Genomic DNA, 22,172 nt, shown 5'->3' on the forward strand with positions numbered 1-22,172 from the left:
CACACTTCGGTCCTTCTCTGCAGCATGCGTGAGGTCCCTGTTGGACCATGCCCAAATCACAATACCATCAGTTCTCTTCTGCTATTGCAAACCTACCCTTGGGTTCTTTCTCAGAGTGAGCAGAATTGCACTGAATGAAGATCACACCAAAAAAACAATGGTTGAAACCAGCCATTTTAACAACAAGAACTGTAATTTCCCCCCCACCTTTTATTGGCTTGTCATACACCACTTGTATTTTGGTGATGGTCCCTGTATGAAACCTGGGTAGTTTAGTTCCAGCTCTCACTTCTAGCTATAGAACTGGAAGGAGATAGCCCATGCTTAAGGATAAAACAGGATTAGAGAGGCACAAAACTACTTAATCTTGTATTCCTGAATCTCAGTATAAATTGCAGTTATTACTGTAAGTCTGTGGTATGCAGTTAATATGAGAAACTGCTGATTTCACAATTTTGTATCTGTTAATAAATTGCAGCAGCCCAAACTACGATGTGCATAATAAAAAATGGAATTTCATATAATGACAGCATAGTATAACAAAAGCACAATGTTGTAAGGGTTTCTTTTTGACCTACTGATGTATTTTTTTCTTCCTCCTACTCAGTAATGTGTTCACAGATAAGATAGTTGAGATAGCATCTGTTGGGAAATAGCTGGACTTGCACACGTTCAGCTCACTTCTGTTTCTGCTACAGTATTTCCACTACTTACTTTCTTTTCAGACACAGAGGGACATGATGTAAAGAAGAATTTGTTGCTTTGAGTAATTCAAAGTAATTCAAAGCAATCACCATGCAATGTCAGTAACATTATTCATGATTCTTGTGGGAGTGTGAATGAGTTGAGGGTTCTTATGCACAAAGATTATCTTCTTGTAGATACTGTGTTAGGATACATGCAATTAAAACCACAACTAAGTTATATCTGGAAGGAAGATGCCTCAATGTTTTATTTTTAGGTATGTCAGAAGTATTTTCTATTCATTTTGGCTGGGTAATCAGGTGTGTATCGTGAAGTAAAAGGAAGGAGAGAAAGAAGGAACCTGTTCAAATGCCACAGGCAATGGATGGAGTAAGTAATCTCCCAGTGTCCTGATTTAAAGTTTATCTAAAGAAACTCAAACAAACAAACAAAGCCAAACCAAACAAAAACAAACAACAACAAAACCACAAGCCAAACAAAACATACAATATACATACAAACAGTACAACTTCTGCCATTATAGAGCAGCAAATACAACCTGATTTGTACCACCTGGAAAGCAAACCAGGCCATCTGCTCTGTATCAGTGTGGGGGATATTGCATTCTAGAGTCACAGCAGCATCCAGGCAAAGGTGTGAAGAGGAACTAATTGGAGAAACAGTGTAAGAAAGAAGATCAAAGGCTTGTCTTAGAAGAGGAACATTATCCATGTAGCCTTAACCTACTTCTAAAATAAAAAAGAATGTGTATTAGCCTTTCCCTTTGGTGGGCCAGTTCTGCTACAATAACCAAGCCTGCTCATGCAAATGGGTTGAGAAGGGCCAGCTTTGTGCAGAGGTCAGTGTGGGAACAAAACATTGCTTTAGTCCTGCTCAAATTCTCAACAAGAACCTTCAGTGGGATTTAAGGTGCGTTGGCCTTGCGCTGGCTGCCTGCCCAGGGGCAAATCCCTTTCCGAGCAAGTGACGTTTGGCTGTCAACAAGGTATGACGTTCAACAAAAGCTTGTGGCACATTTTCTTATTTCTCTTGCACACGCAAAAAATCAGACTGCAGAGTTCATTTGGTATGAGATCAGCTTCAGCCATTCAGATTAAAAAATAACATTTACCTGTAATTTTCCTTCATATATCCGTCTAAAGGGTCAACAACATGGATTTTTGTGTAGGAATAGCAGATGTCTGTTTAGCACAGGTGCAATTCTGACACTCTGGGAAGTGCCAGTGACCTGCATTTACAGTAAACATAGCAAAAAGGTCCAGCAGCAAGGAATAGTGCATTTGTATGACAGAGCTGAAATGTAACCCTGTCTTTGAACATGGCTAGACTTCGGGCAAGGTCATGGAGAGCTGTGAAACATGCTGACACCTGAGACCTGCCAAGAGACACCCTTCTGTTTCCTTCCAGGAATACCACCAAAGAACAGAGTTTTAAATCTAATGATGACACAAATCAGATGTCCTTTTCCTGCTTCAGGTATTTGCTTAGAGGCCAACGTCCTTTTTGTTTTAAGAAAACTTTAAGTCCTGGCCTCCCTCAGTGCTACAGCAAGTGGCCTATTTTCATTTCAGCATTCATTTCTGAAAACATTTCTACTTGGAGACCTTTCTGACAGCAAAGTTTATAGTGCAAGTAATACTGAAAAGCCCAGACTGTTCAACTGTTTCCAAAGTTTTTTTAGAAGGCAGAAAGGGTTTCTTGATTGTTTGCTCTAAAATGAGTTGTACATACCATGGGGTGTTCCCCAGTAATTCTTGCCTCACACCCATACCTTCCATCTGAGCTATGGCACATATTTTAGAATGACATTTAGTTGTGACTGTAAAAGATCTTAACTCCTCATGAAGTGCATTAGCTAACTCTCAGATAATGCTATAAAATCTTCAGCTTCAAACACCAGCTCTTGCTAGGCAACATTAACGATGGAGGTGAAAGTAGATGGATAGTTGCCCTGGCTTCTGAGCCATTTTGGTGCTGATCCTGCCTCTGGCATAAAGCAGAGTCCAGAATTGTTCTCGCTCACATCTCTCTGGAACAGTCGTCCTGTACTTTCATCATACTTTGGAGATTACCATTGTTTTTTGAAGCTGCAGAATAGGCCAGCAAGGATGCAGAGGCTGACTTGAAAATGCACGCTGACATCATAGCTGCTGGTTTCTGACTCAGCAGAGACATAGATGTGTTTCTCGGAGCGGAGGATGTTGTTTCAGTTACTCACGCTCTGAGGCAGTCTGGCATGAAAGACTGAGCAGGGCGGAAACTTTCACTTTGAGCAAAAGAACAGTTTTAAAAGAGCCTACATGCCTGTACCTTTTCACATCCGTCCCTTCCCACAGCTGTCCCAGATCAAATGTTCAACTCCCCAAACTGTTTGTGGCAGAAAAAGGAAATTCAGTTAGGCATGAAGATGTGTTTTCAGAAAAAGTTACAACTATGGAGCTCTTGAACAATAATGTGGGAAATGTCAAAGACCCTCCAATTGCTGCAGAGGATCTTAACACAACAGGATATTCTAGAGGAAAGGCACAGGTGAGGACATTATGCCCTCATGCTGTCAAAAGTCCTTGTCTTTTGTGCACCCTGGCATGCTGCAGGCAAACTGGAGGATGCAGCCCAGATCTGGCACAGTCACAAGGGATTTTCAGCTCCCCACTTAAAGCAGTGTGTAGGGCCCAGCAGGGAAACCAACATCTGTGTAAACATCTAGTAATAACAACACAGGGGGCAATCAGGGCGTCGCCTTTGAATCATTTATCTGAGGCAGGTGCTCATAGTGATGACCAGAACATTCCTGCAATGAAAAGAAACATGCAAAATGTTGAAGAGTTTTTGAAAATGCTCATGTTCCATTTGCTAAATGCACACTTCTTGAAAAAGCCTCTCTTTGGACAGAGAAAACAGTTTTGTTCTTATGCTTGCACGCCGTATGTATTCTTGATCTGACATGACTTGCAACCACAAGAGAGCACTCTTTCTTTTGAAGATTTCTCAGCTTCCCCAGAAAGCTAGAGACATGCCGTATAAGTTTTGCAAACTGCTTGTGAGCTGTTTCAGTTAGACCAGAGCAGCCGAAACAACAAAGCTTGCAGTTGTCTTTTGGACTTCATTGTGAAAAGCCTTTGGGTAGTTTTCAGATGACGGAAGATCCTTGGTTCCTGAAAGGGAGGAGTTCTGCCAAAACTTTGAAGATCCCTGTAAACTTTGCAAATTACCCATCTTTTGGAGACAATTATATCAAACGATATCGTGGATTACAATACATGAGAAGTGTTTAGAGCCTGGAAGATTATTTATGTTTGGCATTAACTCTTCTGGTCATAATTTCAAGCTGAGAGAAAAGGAATACACAGGAACCCTCTTATTATCTTTTGAAATATGAAGATCAGAGGAAAAGAAGGGTTTAAAGTGCGGAGTGATGGTCGTCAAAACCTGTCTGTAAATTAGCTGGCATCCTACTTCTATAAAAACAACAAGGCTTGGAGCTGATTTCTAGGCACAGAGTGGACCTCGTGAGTTGTTTGCCGTGCTTTGAGATCTGAATTTTTGTACACCACAGGAGGAAATTGCAGCCTGCAGGGCAGAGTACCTATACAAATGTTTCCTCCTTGCTTGGACTGACACAAGATTTGGAAGCCAAATTCAGGAACTGACATTCCACTGGTGAGGGAAAAAAATAGAAAAAAAAAGAAGCATGGACAGCAATAAAGATGATGATGGACTGTTGAACAGGATCGCATTTCCAGGAGCCATGTCCCTGGCTAACAGCCATGTGCATCCCCATGGGCTCCCCCTGAGGGAACCTTTTGGGGTTCCCTTCCGTCTGGATCCGTCTTACTGGGAGCAAGCCTACGGCAGGCACGCAGGTCGCATCTCCTACATCCCATTCCCTGGCTGCGTGGGTGTCTACGACTATTCCTTCGAGCCTGCCTTCATTCGAAAGAGGAACGAAAGGGAAAGGCAGCGGGTGCGCTGTGTAAACGAGGGGTACACGCGCCTGAGAGAGCACCTGCCCAAGGAATTTGCTGACAAGCGCCTCAGCAAGGTGGAAACCCTGAGAGCTGCCATCAGCTACATCAAACACCTGCAGAGCTTGCTGGACTGCCATCCCTTTGGGTCTGACAGCAAGGAAATGCTCCCTGACAAGGAGCTTGCAGCAACTCCCAGTCCTGGTCCCCCGCGGGAGTGCAACAGTGATGGAGAGTCCAAAACCTCCTCAGCTTCGTCGCCCTACAGTGAATTTGAGGAGACGGGCAGCTAGGAAACAGCCTCTCTGCAGACAGAACCCTTCAAGTTCGGCTGAAAACTGAATCTTAACACCCTAGGGCTTTTTCTACAGGTGAAAATGACTACCAGGAAAATGGAAAACACCTAAGAGAGGAAAAAAAAAAAAAAAAAGACAAGGTATTTTGTCAATGGACTTTAAATGCTGTCTGCATAAAACCTGATTTCTAAGCAGATATCTCTCAGGTTGCTTCAGCTGTATTGCTAAACTTCATTTGAGTTGTTAAAACTGAAGCAACTTCTGCATTCTACTTTTCACTCAGCTTTTATTCTGCTTGTCTATTTTCTTTTGCCTTTCCCTCGTTCAGACAGCAAAAACAGATAAATTCATTTCAGGAAATTCTCCTCCCCTTTCTCCTGCTTCCTCCTGTAAGTTTTATTGTCTGTTTTTCCTGACTGCTAACCTGAGATGCACTGGGTTGCAAACACTTGGACTGGGAAAGGTAAGATTTAGATAAAATGTCTTTCCCTAAAACTTTTAGAAAATTCACAGGAATACTTCTATTTCTGAAAAGGCAATTGAAAAAATATAAATAAGTTTATATTTGGGAATTAATTTCTTTTATGACGTCTTCTAAAATGAAAGAAGCAACTCATACATTGGGCACTGGCTGTTTGGTGATTGTTCAAAGGATAATTTTCAGGAAAATAAAATCTGACACTTTCATTGTAATCAATGCGTGGAAGAGGGAAGCAGAGTTCTGTAAAACTGCACCTCCAAAAGCAAAGCTTCCCTTGTGATACTGAAAAAGTGTTGCTGGCTTCTTTCGTTCTTTTCTGAAAACTGAGTTTGTGGACAAAGTAGTTTTGATTGTGTCTTTTTGACAGGTCAGAGATTATATGCTTAGAAATATGTTCCTGTAGTGGTTAGATACTGGTGTGTACAAAAAGGGCAACATTAGATATAACCATTTACATCCGCATGAAAATATAAGTATTTCTCCTTTTGTTTAGAATATTGTATTACTTTGTCAAAGAATACACCTTTTGAAATGATCTCAAAATCTATGGAATACCTTTAATTTGGACCATGGCTACATAAAATGAGAATTTGTCTGCAAATTACTCTAAAAACTTCCTTTCTCAAAGGCCAGATTTAAGTAACATTTAGCTTATGTCTTTAAATCCCATTCTGAATATTGGATAAATTTGTTCTTACCAACATAATTTCCACAGATGTTTCAAACTTTTTTTTTTTTGGCATCACATTGTTGAAATGGTTTTGTATCTTTTTGTCTTTCCTTCATGTTATGCTGACTAGACACCTGAAAAAATACTCCTGTACAAATAAGAACAAATACTTATTAAATACCTCAAAACATGTCCATAAATTTCATTTAAATAAAAATTTGAATTAATCCTCGCTGTGATATTTTCACTTTCAATTGATAATGAAAGGGACAGCACTGTAAGTAACAAATTTTCAGGAAAGAATAAAGAAAATGAATGGGAAGTAAATACAAACTGGTACCTATGAAACTAAATTTTTTATTTAGATTTTTAAATCTAGATAAGGAGCAGGTTTGTGCTGTGGGCATCTGGTCAAAATTATTTGGTACAAACATACTTTGCTGATTTCTAGGAAACTACTGTGAATATTTGTACACTTTAAGCTATTGGGTGCCTACCTACAAGTATTGGCAGTCCAAGTGTGGGTCTAGGTATTGCTGGACCTCTGTACGCAATTATTTTTTCTTAAATTACAACCAATAACCTTGAAAAAAAAACACATTTAGGTAAATCACACAGTTCAGAAATGGAAAAAGCCTAAAGGAGTTGTCCAAATGACTTTGCTGCAAATAATTCGCTTAGACTGACTGTACTGAAGCAACACTGTTCAAAATGTCAATGGCAGTCACAGATTTCATTCTTTATTCTTTATGTGGTAAGCAGTTTCCTTTTTCTAATGACTATGTTGTTTTCCTCAGGGCTGTTACTTCTGCAGGGCCTGTTTCCCAGACCCAAGAGGTATAGTTACCTGGGCAGTTCTCTCTAAGGATCCAGAGCTGAGACACTCATTTTTGGGTGCATGTTTGTAATTGTTATCCAAGAAAGGGGAGAAGGGTAGGGCAGTGGCTTGAATGTCTGGTTTGGATCCATTATTTGGGGGCTTTTTTTATTCCTTTTGTGGTCTCTGACAAGAGATTCAGCCTCTCTCCCTGCCTCAGTTTTGAGATTTCTGGAAATATGGTAGTGCTTCTGGTAACTCTGTCAGTAAGTCTGAATTGCATTTCTCCATCAAAGCAGAGATTAAATCTTTGTTATCTATTAGAAACATAGACTTCCTCAGACTACCTAAGACAAATTCTGTGAAACGTATAGTTGTCTGTAAAGCACTTTGGAGATGAAAAGCAGCTAATGTATATATAATGATAATAAAGAGCCAAATCATACAGAGCCATTGAAGGTAAAAATTATCAGAATGACTGTTACTTTCTGCGCAGGAGGCATCAGATAACACCCCAAATAAATGTTTAGGTCAAATGGTTATCACAAAGGTTTGACCCCTACAGAGCCCCATCCAGGAGCCATAGTCTTTTGATTTCCACATCCCAGAGAGATGGTGTGGTGTGCCACCTTCTCCATGATCAGCTAGTTAGATTGGCTGGAGAAGTGAACTGGGTCATGGCTCTGCCTCCTTGCAGCTTCATCTCACATGGGATGTTCCTCAACAGGAGTCTAACTGAGTGGAGAGCATCACACCCTGGGCCTGTGCTTGGCCATTGCCGCTGTAGGGTGTCTCCTCCTGTGTGCGATACAGGCTGATCTGCTGCACATCTACATGGGACTGGTTTGTTTGTTGCATATCCTTAATACTATGCAGTCAGAACCATACCTGGATTTTGTGAAATAATATTCTGGAAAAGGCCTCTGGACATCAAGTCAAGGAAACTGGTTAGAAGTCTATATTTCAATAAACCCTTGTAGGTGCTTTTTTTTTAGATTATACAGCTTTAACAACTCTAGAGATGTCCTTAAGAGGCCTCCCAATCCAATTTCCATGTTGAAGATGCAAAAGTGAGTGTGTCACATGTAGCTTAATTTAATTTTAAAGAAAAATGAATTCTTGGACGAAAAGGAAATTCTTTCTGTGGAAAAAATCTGTCACAGGTTGAACCACTCATAGGAAGGGTGTACATTTTTTTTCTCAAAGTTCCTGTTGTCATGCAAACCCCTTGCACACTTTTAGCACATGGAAGTAGAAAAGAGCTCAAGATTTCCCAAATATGGATCAATGCTTTCTACAGGGATCAGCAAGGGTTTCAATTGAATGATACATTTCAAAAGTTTTCTTGAGCTGTTTCTGTCTACATGTATTTTTTCTTCAAAGCTGCTAAAGTGTATAATTATCAGACTTTGAAAGTGGACAATGATTCAACTTGTCACCCTGAGAGTTAAAGTTTAAATAAAAATGTTGACCAAGAATTCTCTCCGTGCGGCACAATTACTATTTACGAGAAAGGCGAACACTGATATCCCTAGGCAACCACGCTATAGCTTTATCAAACTCCTGCACACCAAATGCAGACACTTTAATCTTTCTATCAAATGTGAAAAAACCACACATTTTAAGTCTTCCCTCTTCTGACATTAAATTACAAATCCATTTGCTCCTTGATATTATCAGCATTTTAAAGATGTGTAATCCTGGCCGTGGGATTGCTTTTAATCCTCTAATAGCTATTTAGCTGATTTCTCTGTAAAAGCCCATCCAAACTCCTTTCATGTTATATTACCCAGTGTCAATAACATGGCCAAAGAAAACCAGAAGGCACTATAGAAAAGTCATGTTCAGACAGTAAAACAATCAGGGCCAGTTTATCTCACTGGTATAAACGAACAGGGAATGTCCACACAAAAATAAAGCATTTTGGAAAACATTTGTCACCAGCTTACTTGGGAAGGAGGCAACAGAAGATCAAAAACATTTTGAGGAGAAATTCTCGAGTGGTACCAATGGGAGGGCCCTGTGAAAGTTAGCTGAGGTCAATTGCTATGACTGAGAAAGGTCTTGGTAAGTCTCTCCAAAAGAGAGTCTAAGCACATATAACCTTACCAGGTGCTCGTCTCTAGTAACCCTCAGCATATAGATAAATGGCTACAGAGTAAGAGGTAAATTAATTCTAGACAAACTGGGAGAAGCAAAATGGTAAGACTGCAGTTGTACCCAGTCCTTACACCAGGCTGTCCAGCTGTAGACCAGGAAACCCCGTATACACAAGATGAGCAACACTCTCCATCAACTTGAAGGTGTGCTTTTAGGTAAAAATATGCTATAAACACTCACTTATGTATTTCCCGCATAATTTTACACATTTTTTCCACTTCACTGTGAATATGTCCACTGACGGAGCAATGGAAAAGGTCTCCTTGTTGCCCTTGCCAGGAGAACAAACTAGAGGAGTAAAGGTGTTTCTGAAGGTACATGCCTCTCTCTCCGGATCTCAGTGGATCTCCATACAGAGGATCCAGTGGTGGATCAAATACAGAGAAGGGTCAGGCTAGGATGCTGGTGAAAGGGCCACAGACTTCCCGAGAACATTTGTTTGGAAGTTACAGCAGTCTGACAAAGTGGCACTGCTCAGAAGATGCCCCAGAATCAGCTGAAAATGTTATGCATCCTGAACCAACATGTTCTTTTTGTGTGCTGTGCAAGAGACTGGTAGTGCTTTACAGGAGTGAAGGGACCAGCTTTTCTCTGTCATCAGCATGTCCTTCCCCTTACCCACTCATATCCATGTTGCATGGTTAGTCCTCTGACCCTGAGGTCTTGTTGGCACAGTAGGCAGAGCTAGCTGGTGGGTTGGGGACCCAGCACCCAACTGTTCTTGAGTACCAGTGGAGTTCTGAAGAAGCAGATGATGGCAGGGTGGGAGAGGGGCTGTTGCTTCATTCTGGGAAGGAGATGGTTGCCTAGGTGGGTGTTCAGATGGAAGCTACCATTCTCTAAGAGTGGGATATAACAGGTCCTGTTGCAGCATCGACACTTCAGTAGCCACAGGGGCCTTGCCAAAAGGGCTTTACAGATGCAGATCTCTTACTATAATCAAATTAGCTCAGTTATCACCCTTGTTGCCAGAACTTGTCCCTCCATGGCCTGAGCATGCAATGTGCACACAGGGTACAACCAGCACCACGGCAGATACTTGAATAGGTGAAGGTTGTGGATAGTTGACTCTACCAGGCCTGGGCTGAGGGTGACAATAAAGACTCAGAGCTCTAGCTTGGCAGTGAGGTACAGCTGCGGAAGAAAAAGAATTGGCCCAGCTTGGAAAGTGAGCTGAAAAATGAAGTGAACAATGACTAAAACCCAACTCAGGAATGAATAGCATGGATATGTGCTGAAAATGGGTTTATTGGATACACTTCAGATGGAAAGCATAAGAAAAGGTTAGTTTGATTGGTTTGCCTTTAGTTGTCATGACTTACACAAGAACCGTTTTCCCCTAAGGAACGTGGTAGGTGCATGCGTACAAGCTGGAAGGGCTGGGGGGTACCCATGACCTGGCCCTAGAGTGGAGCTCTGCTGCTGTGCTTTTTCTGGCAGACCAGGAGCCTCATGCATTCTCACACTTTGCAAATCCAAGACAAAGCCCATTAGTGTGTTTTTTTTGTCTGCTCTCCGATGGAAACAAAGCTTAGACTATACTGTGTGTGTGAAACGTCCCATCTCCAAAAGTTTCTAAACCTCTGACTGATTTTTGCCCAACCCCAACGGGAAGAGAGTTTCAAAACACAAATCAAATGTCTAATTTTAAAAAATATATATTTATTTATTTTTTAAATAGGGGTTGGGCAGAGGCAGGGAGAATTTATGGCTCAGGGTGATGAGCTTCATCCTGGATCAGATTGCCATGCCACCCAACTCTTGGAGGCCACAAGCCCTGGGGCAAACCCAGAAAACAGGCAGTACATCTGCTTTTTAGCCACCTCCAGTCATAACTCAGTGTATTTATGTAAACGGAGGGGGTTTGTCAAGGTCAAAACACCCATCCATGAAGCTGGCTTGTTGAAGGCTCTGATTCATTACCACTGCTGTCTTTAGATATGGCTAAACCCAAACTGTGGGTTACACAAGTGGGGAGCAGCCAGCAAGTCCATATTTCACTCTTGAATTCCCTCACCCTTTTTCAAAGGCTTTGAAGCCAAGCTGGTAGTATTCGCTGTCATTTGAGAATGAGCCTGCATTTGCTCAAGCACCAAGAGTTAAATCTATGTTACTGTGGACCTTGGTTTTTATCAATTATGTTTTTGCAGGTGCAGGAAATTAAAATATACATTGATATCGATCATGTTTTTTAGCCAGACTAAAACAAGTTCTAAAAGAGAGTTCATAAATCTCTCTGCCAGTTTTCCCCTTGAAAATCTTGGAGACCCCTCGGCTCACTTCAGATATGGCTGGAGATAGAGGTCTCAAAGACATGAAACTCATGGTCCATGAATACCCGTGGCGCTGAAGTAGAAAGACAGGCCAAATTAGAGTCCTTACAGGAATGGATTGTGAGAGGCTGAAGGGTTGAAAATGTGGGAAAGGTAGTGGGCAGTGAAGCCTGGGAGTGAATAACACAAATCCAAGCCAAGCTGCATTTGCTGTGCTGCTCACAAAGCATCTTGCTTGTCCCCATGATTTTATTTTGATGTGGTGTGTTTCTGGGCATATGTAGCAGATTTTTGTGTTCCAAGGCTGTCAGCCATTGGCACTGAATTCTAACCAATCTCTTCCATCTGCACCAAGATCACAAAGAGAACAAGTATTTACAAATAAATGGAATTTTCGGATCTTTTTATGTATGTGCTTTACTGCCAGCATTATGCTATATTAGGCTGCTCTCTAGATGTTGCTCATTTAAATTTAAGACGTGCCAAAGAAGTCTCAGACTCAGCTGCAGAGAGTTTATCCCAAGGGAACACCCATATGGAGGTGATGTGTGTGTGCCCACACCCAGAGGTGTTAAAGCTCGCTGGTGTTTAATGAATTAAACTGATAATAGACTGTGTAATGTATAAAATAAATAAGCCAGATGGACAAATATTGGCATGCGTGTTGTGGTGTTTGTGCATGGGAAAAGGAGAAAGGATGGCAGAAGAAAGGGAGAAAAGAAAGTGGTTTTGAAGTGTGTCACACTGCTTGATGTCAGATGAGCTGCCTGGCTGAAACAAGGGAAATCAGAACAAATTAGATATGGCACCTTTGGGGAGGATTAATTCCTAGAAAAACAAAACAAAACAAAATGAACTTAATATATTTGCAGGCAAACCCTGCGGAGATATAAAAAGGCTGTGAGACTTTGCATAGCAGAAATGCTAGTGAGGATGAGCAAAGCTGTGGCTGTCACAGACCAAAACTTAGAGGGAGCCGTAGACAGGGCTGTAGAGCAGCATGACCACCAGCCAAGGTGGGTGTTTTCCACCATTTAAAGTGCTTTCTTCCTTTCCCCTGCACACTTCTCATCTTCTACTGGGAGGAAAGAGTGCTCCCGCCTTCCTCTCGAGGGCTGGCTTTGCGTTTTTAGCCCAGGGGTCCTATGAGTTTAGGCAGGACTCAGCTTTGCCTCTTGAGGCCTTGCTCACTTCAGGCATCCCTCATGATCTTGGCCACAATCAGTCCTCTGCATCTGCCACCTCTGTCACAAAGCAGAAATGAGAGGTGGGGCGGGCTGGGGCAGAACGACTGGGTGGGTCTTAATCCTGAAGGAGCAAAATGGAATAGTAAGAAGGGTAAGAGAAGCCCAGCACCATGACGAGAGCTGTGATGAGGACCCTGGAGGGCAGATGGAAGCCAAGCACAGGAGGTGTCTCTCTTGAATGAGTAGTTGCACCACTGGCACCACTCTTCCTTCCTCCTCCTCTTCCTCTTCATCTGTTCCCTGGGGCCAGGAGTCAGCAGTGCTGCTGGAAACCATGGGGACATTACGCTGGGCATCACAGGGGAAAGGGAGAATGCTGGCTCTGTGAATGGGAATGAGGGAACAGGGGTGAAATCTGTAGCATGGGCATCCAAACCAACGTAGCCACACATCTGTTAGAGGAACTGGAGAGCTGTAGGCTAAGCATGCTCCTCTGGGCATGATGGGGAGACTTGCCCAGCTGAGGAATACAGGAAAGGCTGTCCTCTGCTGCTAGTGTTTTTCAGAGGGTGGATACAGGTTTACATCATAGCGATAATGCCCACTTTCTTTACGTTTTGCAATTCTCCATTGATCCACATCATTTTCCTCTTCTCCCTCCTGTTTGCCCCTGGTATAGGGGCAAGGGTATAGAAGAATGTCCTGGCTGTGTATTTTGTGCCTTTCTTGTACAGCAGCCTGATTTCAGCATCCCTTCTTCCTAACACTGCTCTGCTGATCACGCTATGTGTGGCCCTTGATGAAGATGGACATGCCTTGCAGCAGCTGGGCAGGAGGTGGGTAGGGAGCTGCTTAATAAGCAAAATTTAAATAAAAAAAAAAAAAAGCACCCAATGCTTGTCAGAAAAGAAGAAGCAATATGATTTTACCACAAGCCATTGTGCAAAAATAGCTGAGACCACAGCATTTGCATGGCAGTGAGTCTGTCTGTGTGCACCTCAGACACACCATATTTATCTGCCTACCATCGCTTCTCCTTCATCTTTTCTTGTTCATTATTGCAAAATACCTGCAAGCATATTTCTTATCAAAGTGCTGAGCAGTTGTGAGCAGGCTGTGCTCCAGCTGGGGAGTGGGGGGGGAAGATTACAGAGCTCAGCCCACCTGCCATCAGGAACCAAGTGATAAACCCAGATTACTTCAGGCATGGGTTTTCCCTCTGTTTCAACAACAGTGTGGCCCTCCTCTTGCCTCTGTGCTGGGAACAACAGTAGATCCCATCTCACTGGAAAATACCACTGGAAAATATCACTGGATTGCCCCTACACCACTTTACCGTGAGCTGGTTGCAGCCATGGTGCTGCTGTGAGCTCACTGGGCTGCTTGTCCCCTGTGTGAGTGGAAGCGCCCGAGTCCCCTGTGCTCACAGATACATCTGCCAGTGCGCATACCCAGATCTGGTATTGCACATCTGGCATCTGCATCTATTCTATTCTATTCTATTCTATTCTATTCTATTCTATTCTATTCTATTCTATTCTATTCTATTCTATTCTATTCTATTCTACTAATGTATTGCAGATATAGTGAGGGTGGTGGGGACAAAGAGATCTCTCCTCCCAGTCTGTCATGCCAGCAGTGCCACTGCCATCCTCCTTGCCATCAGCTCTCTCCTGCTGATTAGTGCAAACCATCACTGAAGCCAGGCGAAAAGCCACGGAAGATACCCAAATGAGTGCTCAGACCCTGCCCAGTTCCACTATTGCTTCCTGGTTCCAACAATACACTCCCAGCGTGGCTGGGTAATGCTTCACTCCCAGTTTTCAGGAGTGAAGCCATGCAAGCCATGGTGGCACATCTCGAGGGGCCTGTTAGGACAGATCAAAGCTGTACCTACATCATGTCAGTGTTACATGCTGTACCAATGCGAGGCATTTGCCCCTGTTTATATGCAGCATGCTCCATAACTTTGCATTTAGCAGTTCTGTGAAAGCTTCAAAAGTTCCATTTACATTAACAAGCCCATAAAGTGTAAGGTTATTAAATGTTGTTTATAGTACCCTGTCTGAGAAGCTCTTTCAGTTACCAGATGGTTCGATTTTTACTAAAAGCAAGTTTCTCAAGGACGCCAAGTTGCATCAGCATGTGTTGTGTGGAAGGACGAGAAAAACAGCAGCAATGCCATCACCATGCAATGGCTGAATTACTGTGGAGTAGAGATGGTCAGTGTTTTCAGAGACGAATCAAATATGTTGACTTTGTGATTGAAAAAAATGTTGCATTTAAATGTTTTAAAATGTATTTTTAGTACCACTTTTTTGGCATTGGTTATTTCCTATAAGCTTTACTGGAATTTCACTGAGGTAATTGTCTTAAAGAGCACATTTCACATTTGCATCTTCGGTGAAAAAGTCATGGTTTAGTAATTTCATCACCTAGTAATGACCACAAAACTTAATATAGTTGTTGCGTATGTGGAGTGATGGGTATCAGAAGCTGTGGCTGGGCAGAAGATGGTCATACAGAGTGAGGATTAGATGAGAGCAACATGGCCAGTGTGGCATCATGCAGAGCAGGCTTTTGTAGAGAGCAGCTGGACAGGAAAGGCTGGAAAGAGTTTAGAATGAGTTAAAGGAGATACCTGTTGACGTGTTGGGAAAGGATCCCAAGGTTTCATCTACATGGGCCCACTGGGAAGGTGGCGCCAAGAGCACATTCATAGTCTCAGAGTTTTTTTTTCCTGAGAAAGAAGTATAAAGTGGGGTCTGTGGCCAGACTTTCCATGGCTGAAGTATGAGGTAAGAAGAGCACCTCTAGGAAAGTCACTGGTGAGTTTTCTTTGCCGTTTTTAATTGCAACAGATAAAGTAAGAGTTTAATAATCAAGTCCAGCATGCAAGTGTGGGCACAGATGTGCACGTTGCAAATGCCACAGGGCACCTACTACAGCAGGTGCCAAGGTTTGGGAACCAGGAGCTTGGAGCACGGGGCAGGGCAGAGAGGCATCTGGCATCAGTGTCTGGTATAACATGTCACTCCACTGTGACAATGGCAGCAGCAACCTATGTCCAGGAAGCATCAGGATGATGTATTTTGTTTTGTACCTGAAATAAGTTTTACAGATAGGGCGATATTTATTCTGTAAATAATTCTGAGGGCTATTTTCAGTTTGAAAGAGTACAGTTGAAAACACTGTAAAAATGTATTTGTACTGAACCATGCTTGCAAAACAGACGCAGCTTTCATTTTATTTTTTCCTAAAAACATTATCCTTTTTTTCAGCTAGCCCTAACATTTAATACTGAGAACAAAGTCCACTAGCTTATGCTTAAATACAGAGAGTGACTTGATTACGACAATTAAGAAAGCGACTTGGCAGATCTGAAGGTTTAAGGCATTCACACCATGAACATTGTGACTGGAAATCTATTGCACTTAGAATTTACTTGGAGATGTTTAAGGAAAGGCAATTTGTAAGGCAGAGCAAAAAACCTCAAAAGCTTTAGAGAGTCAGTGAGATCCCTGGAAGATCAAGTGCTATTTTTTTCTGAGAGTCCTTGGGATGGAGCTCTTTGGAGAACAGGTTTTACAGAGAAATTTCCAGTACCTCTTAGTTTCAGCCAGGTGAAATATACAAAAATATTACAACACAGATACTCCTAAGGAAAAGCATGCATAAGACAGGCTATTGGACAGCACTAGGAGTATATTCCACCTGGCACATTATGGATGTGAGACAACACCTACATGGTTAAATCATATCCCCCCCTTTCTCGTTTTATTTTTTATCCTAGATTCAGTGGGACAAACTTACACCCTCATGAAAGACCTGGCAGCTCCCTCCCAAGTCCTGAACCTTATCCAAGTGATAATTATACCTGTTTGAAATTCGGGAGCTGAGAAGTAGCCTCCAGCCACTCAACAAAGGCTGCTCCAGTGCTCTGAGGAAGCGGTGCCGACACTTCCCTTCTCCTTGTCTGCCTCCTCCTGAAACGCATTTGCAGAGTTTCCCTGGAGCCTCCCTGAAGAGATCTGGTGGAACCAGACCTGGTATCTCATGAAGTATCATCACATGCGAAGACAAAGAAACACCCCTACGGGCATAGTTAATGCAGACAAACCTTAATGGCTTTTTTTTTTTTCCCCCCTCTAGTTGCAATTGTATAATTAATCTCAGTTCAAATTTACATGTTTGATCTGCTGCTTTTAGGCTTCAGGTATCTTTGAAGGAAGGGGAAGACCCTGTGATTTGATCTGGAGTACCTATGACATGCTGGTTGTTTTGGTGGGCAGAACCCCCATGCTGCTCAGATGTGGAGGGCTCCTGGCTTGCAGACGTGGGGCGGGAGGGCAGGGGCTGAGGTGCTTCCCAAAACCGGGGCACAGAAGCCCCTTCACCCCAAACCACCATTTCTGCGGGGCTCCCATGAACGGTGAGAGCACCCAGAGCTGGGTGGTAGAAACCTTCTGCAGGTGGGAGGAGCTAATCCTCCCGCAAACAGACCCTGCGAATCCTCACTTCTGCAGCGTAAAAGAAAAGAAAGGCATAGAGATGAAAAACAAATCCACTTCAAACAGGGAAATTTCCATTTGAAGTGCTGTCTTCAAGTCAAATCCTCCCCAGCAGCATTACTTTTTTCCGCTCAGTAGTGTGTATCAATTTCTTCTGACAACAGTTTCATGGCTTCGGGATAAACAAGCCCAACTCCATCAGTATTATATTTTACAACTACAGAGAGACCACGGAGATTAAAATTCTTTGGATGTGTCACCAAAGATCGGGAGGGGGAAGATGGATCCACCGGGTGTTGTGAAAGGCAGGTTGAACACAAAACAAACTGAATCCAGCCTTTCATCCCCAGTGGTGCCACGGAGGCCGGGCCTTCCCCACGCCAGGAGGAAGGTGGACAAGGGTGACAAGGGCAGAGCTGAGGGGATGCCAGCGCGAGGGGCCCTGTAGAGATGGCGAACATGGCGTCTTGCCCTTGCATGGTGGCTGACTCAGGGCCAGAGAGGCCCCGTGGCTCTTCACCCCTTATGGCACAATATTAACGTCTCGTTTCCCTGGCAAACACAAGTAGCTGAAGAAGAAAATAATTTCTGGTTGATCCACAAGGGTTTTGGTTTTACTTTGTTTTCCCACTGGAACCAAAGGCCTCTCTTAAACATTTTCTTTCCCAAAGTGCCGTGTTTTGGTTTGATCTCTGGATTTTTTTGAAGCCCCTCTTGAAGTAAAGCAAAACAAAACCCTGTGTGCTGACATGTTGCTGAAATGTTTCCCACTGAAAAAGTCAGTCAAACACCGTCCCTTTCCCCGGTCCACCCTCCTTTCCCAGCTTCCCAACTGAAAACCCACTGATGAATTTGAAGTGAAATCTAGCTGAGATGCTTTATCAGGAAAAAAAAAAAATCTGCTGAAGGAAAGCCACCGTGTGGCACCCCAGCTTGCCCTAGAAAACTGAATTCACTGGTGAGGAAGCCAGAGGGACCTGTTTTTGGCCAATGGTGGAAACCTCTCTGCTTTAAGTACAGCTCTTTGTGCAGAGAGATCTGGAGTCAGGCAAGAGCTGCCACCGGATTATTTTCTCTTATGGTGTATGTTTTTTTATTGCATCAGATTATGATCTTAAACCGCAGCATCCAACCCAGCCACCACTCCTCCACAACAGGTGTTACCCTTGCAGTGCAGGGAGATGGATGGAAGATGTCTGATAACTTCATTAACTTGCTTCACACCCAGAACATGTCTGGAGTTTAGATAAAGGAGGACTCAATTCTTCCAGGATTGCACCAGCCCCTTTTCTTGAAGCTCTTGCTCCAAGCAGCACTGGTCTCTGCAGAGACAGGCTTGTAGAAGTATGGTGGGAAGATCCCTAGAGGACTTCCCTGCCTCTGCAGTTGGCATTAATATTAGGGCTAATTCAGTTATGAGCTCACATTCTCCCTTGTGCCTCATAGCTGATTTTTTTGGGCAGCAACAGAGCGTGGATGCTCGGCAGGGCACTTCCTTGAGCAGCAGTGACTTTCTCCATGGGGCATGCTGCAGAGGTCAATTCTGGTCTCCCAGGCTGCCCTCCCAGCACTTCTTGTCCATATCTCACCCCTCTGCTGGCATCAGCCTGCTCTCATGCTGTGATCTCCTCTTGCAAAGGGAAGAAGCACCTAGACAGAGCCACTCAGTGCAGTTTTGTACTGGGAGTGAGAGGTTGTGTCTTGATCCTCCTTGTGATGGAGACAGTGGGAACATCCTCATGAGCAACCTGACACTCTCTCAGCTTCTGTCCCTTAGCCCATGAATGCATGCAGGTGGCAAAAATGAGGTGGCATATTTAGCACTTCACAGAAGTCTAGGTGCTCTATCCCCAAAGCACAGAGGAATTTAGGAACCTCACTGTCATGGAACCCAATGTGAGGATCTAGATCAGAGGCTCTGCTTTGTAGCCAGAGGACTACCAAAAACTTTTCTAAGTTTTGCGGTGACTACTTGAAACTCTGAGCAGTTTACAAGCTCTTCTGCTTTCAGTTTAGATGGCGGCAGGAATGAACCCATCCCTCCAGCAGTGCCAGAAGCCACAGGAGAAGGCAGGCACACAGAAGTGCTGCACGTCTGCAGGCCTGGCCCTGAGCACGGGGCAGCCGGGCCTGGGCTCTGCAGAGAGGTCCTGCCACGCAGCACCACTCACAGGCGCAAAAGCAGATGGTCCCTGTATCAAAGCTTGCTATTTCAATAGGAAAGACTGATAAAAAATGAGAGTAAAGGAAATTATTTTTATCCCTGTTTGCAGATAAGGCATCAAGACATAGGAAGGTGAAGTGACTTTGTACAGGCTGGACAAGTCTGCGGTGCATCAGAGCACTGAAAAGCTGCTCTCTGGAGGTGTACCTGAATGCCCCAGCCCTACGCTGAACTTTTCTCTCCAGAACCAGCCTGTGACAGGGGATTCACTTTCTGCCAGAGGAGCAGGGAGGAAAGGAGACAGCAATGGTGCTCTTGGCTGTTATTGATAATCATCAAATAGTCTGAATTCCTGCCCGAGAGACAAGGAAACGAATACTTGTCTCACAAACAAGGCTTCATGTTTCTCAATCAAGATAAAACTTCTGCCTCACCCACTGACCATTAATGGAAGAGCTCACGGGGTCTGGCAGGAAGAGCAGCCTGTGTGTCTCCTGAACTAACGGGACTTTTGGAGGCCTTGCCCAGGTCATCTGCAGCCCTAGGACTGAGGCCGGGAGGGATGGGGGGAACAGGAGGGACAAGCCCTCTCCGGAGCAGCAGGCAGCTCCTGGCACACCACATGCCTGTGAGCAAGGATGTCTCTCCCTCCCTGCTTGGCACGCTGTGGCCTGTCTGGCTGCCCCTCAGGACACCCCTTCCCAGGGGTGGTTTCTGCTCTATGGAGGTGCCCACTGGCTTTGCAGGCTCCTGGGAGAGGAGAGCACCCAGAGCTGCACGCACAGCCCTGCCTGCACCCAAAGGCACCCTCCTGACAGCACAGCCCCATGGCTCAGGCTGCGGGAAAAGAGATTTCCATGGGTGATGTGTTTCCTCTCCGCCCCAGGGCTCTGACCTCCCCACCACAGAGGGGCTTTGGCATTGCAGACACACACAGGCTCATGTAGGGAAGGTAGCGGACAAAGTCATTTCTGGGCTAGACTGGAAATACACAGATACTGAAAATACTCAAAAGGGAGAAGAAAATGCTCAAAATAAATCAAAATGGAGAAGAAAGTGTTTGTCACAGTCCTTTCTTTATCTGCCCAATAGAGGTGAATGAAAAAATCACCTTCTATGAAAGGTGAATGAAAAAATCCCTTTAGCAACATCTGCAGTATAAATAACCCCCAGGGAAAAAATAACTTACAGTGATACTTTTTTCTTCCTCATCCAAGAAGTGGTTAAGGATTTGGCAGGGAAACAGTGGAGGAACTGATCAGCCTACCTGTGATTTTAAAGCCTGATAACTTGTCTGTGAATGCCACAAATTTATAGCCCAACAATAATAAGAGTTAGTCAAAAGTAAAACAAGCAGCTTGCCTTTTTTTTTTTTTTTTAAGATTAAAAGCACAAACAGGTTACAATTCTTAAAAGCCAAGAACTGGGTAACCAGGTGATTTATTGGCAAGGCATTTCTCCAGCTGGGAAACCCACCTTTTTCTCCTGTCTGGAGCTGCAAAAAGGGTAATAAAAAGTTATGGAATTTTATTGTTTTTTGGCAGTAAAACCTGGAGCCTGCTACCTTAGTACTAAAACAGAGAGGAAATACAACGCTGGTTCCCCAAGACCCAACTGCTGTAACCCAAAGGGTTCATGCTTGCTTGCCATAGGGCAATGCTGCTGCCCACAGGGCCCAGGGGGGGTTTGGTGGCTGTTCTATGTCTTCCCTCTGCCCTGGGGCATGAAAAGCAATAATTTGGGGCAGAAGCATACTTGGGTGCTCATGCTAACCTGGAAGAGCTAAGGCCAAGCTTCGTGCAGTCCCTCGTATGCTGCAGGCTAGACAGGGGTCAGAGATCCAGATCCTCCTCCATTACTCCAAATACTGTATTTGATTGCTTTTCATCTCTCTCCTTTCCCCCTTTAATCTTGTCATAAAACCCTAATGTCTTGTCCTCCAGTGGGTATATTCACAACTGCTGGCAGCCTGCTTTTCTCCCTGGGCGGCTCTTCACTCCTCAGGTTTGATAATCTCCTACCACTTAATTACCTCAGGTAACAAGTTGCTACTCTAAAGAGTCAGGGCTTGGACCATATCACACACACACCCACTGCCACACCTTTCTCTGTGGAAGCTGCGCCCCTCCTTCCCCTTTGGTGCCTGTGGGGACCCCCTCCCCATCTATTTCTCCCTTGCCTCCTGACACATGGCAGGGGAACAGGTTCCCCAGGTTTGCATTTCGGAGTGAAGAGCTGAAAGCCCAACCTACTTGAGTCCCCCTCCACAGCAGCTTGCTGGGGCTGCGAACAGAGAGGGGAAGAGCCCGGGCTCCCACTTCACCTACCTGACGCGAGGCACAATTTGCACGGAGGAAAATAAGGGGTCAGTGCCTCAGTTTCCTCATGCACTGAGCAAGGAAGGACGAAAATGCTTTCCCCCTTCCAAATGTCTGCTGGGCAAATCTGAGCATAAGCAGAAAGCAGGTTGCTGGCTGTAGGTCAGCTGGGGTCAGGGAATGGGGGTCAATTGCAATCCAAGCTGACCCTCGCACCTCTTTTGAGGAACAGGCTCCATCACAAGGCTGACTCAAACACCTCAGTGTGTGAGGGCAGCCCAGCCTCTCCCTGTCTGTTGCTAAACCAGTAAATATTAGATTAAGTGCTGGCAGATGACTCCATTTCCCTTTCCTGGCCCTAATCTCTGCAATTAAGACTAGTGATTATTTTGGTTTCTGAACTCTATATACAATGTGACCTGCAGCAGGCTCCTGCGTTTTGGGAAGGAGGGTGCCATAAGATAGGGATGGGCTCAGTGCCACAAAAGCCAGCAGTGGCAGTAGCTCAGGCTGGGGACTGCTCGGTGGGTGCCTTGGGAGAGCAGAGGCTTCTCTGTGCCCTGTGCTCTCCCACTTCACACACCGCTTGGCACTCCCCCCGCTTCAGGGAATGACCCCCACCCTC

The 22,172-nt window shown here is 44.2% G+C and overlaps 1 protein-coding gene across 1 annotated transcript; it reads left to right on the forward strand.

The window, feature by feature from the left end:
- Positions 1-3,762: 3,762 nt before the first annotated feature.
- ASCL4 (achaete-scute family bHLH transcription factor 4) lies at positions 3,763-5,105 on the forward strand. The gene has a single exon (XM_065039432.1). The coding sequence runs from the start codon at positions 4,397-4,399 to the stop codon at positions 4,961-4,963; it is 567 nt and encodes a 188-aa protein (XP_064895504.1). The 5' UTR covers positions 3,763-4,396; the 3' UTR covers positions 4,964-5,105.
- The last annotated feature ends 17,067 nt before the right edge of the window (positions 5,106-22,172 follow it).

The sequence above is a fragment of the Columba livia genome, chromosome 1 (genome assembly GCF_036013475.1).
Source record: "Columba livia isolate bColLiv1 breed racing homer chromosome 1, bColLiv1.pat.W.v2, whole genome shotgun sequence".
Taxonomy (NCBI): Eukaryota; Metazoa; Chordata; class Aves; order Columbiformes; family Columbidae; genus Columba; species Columba livia.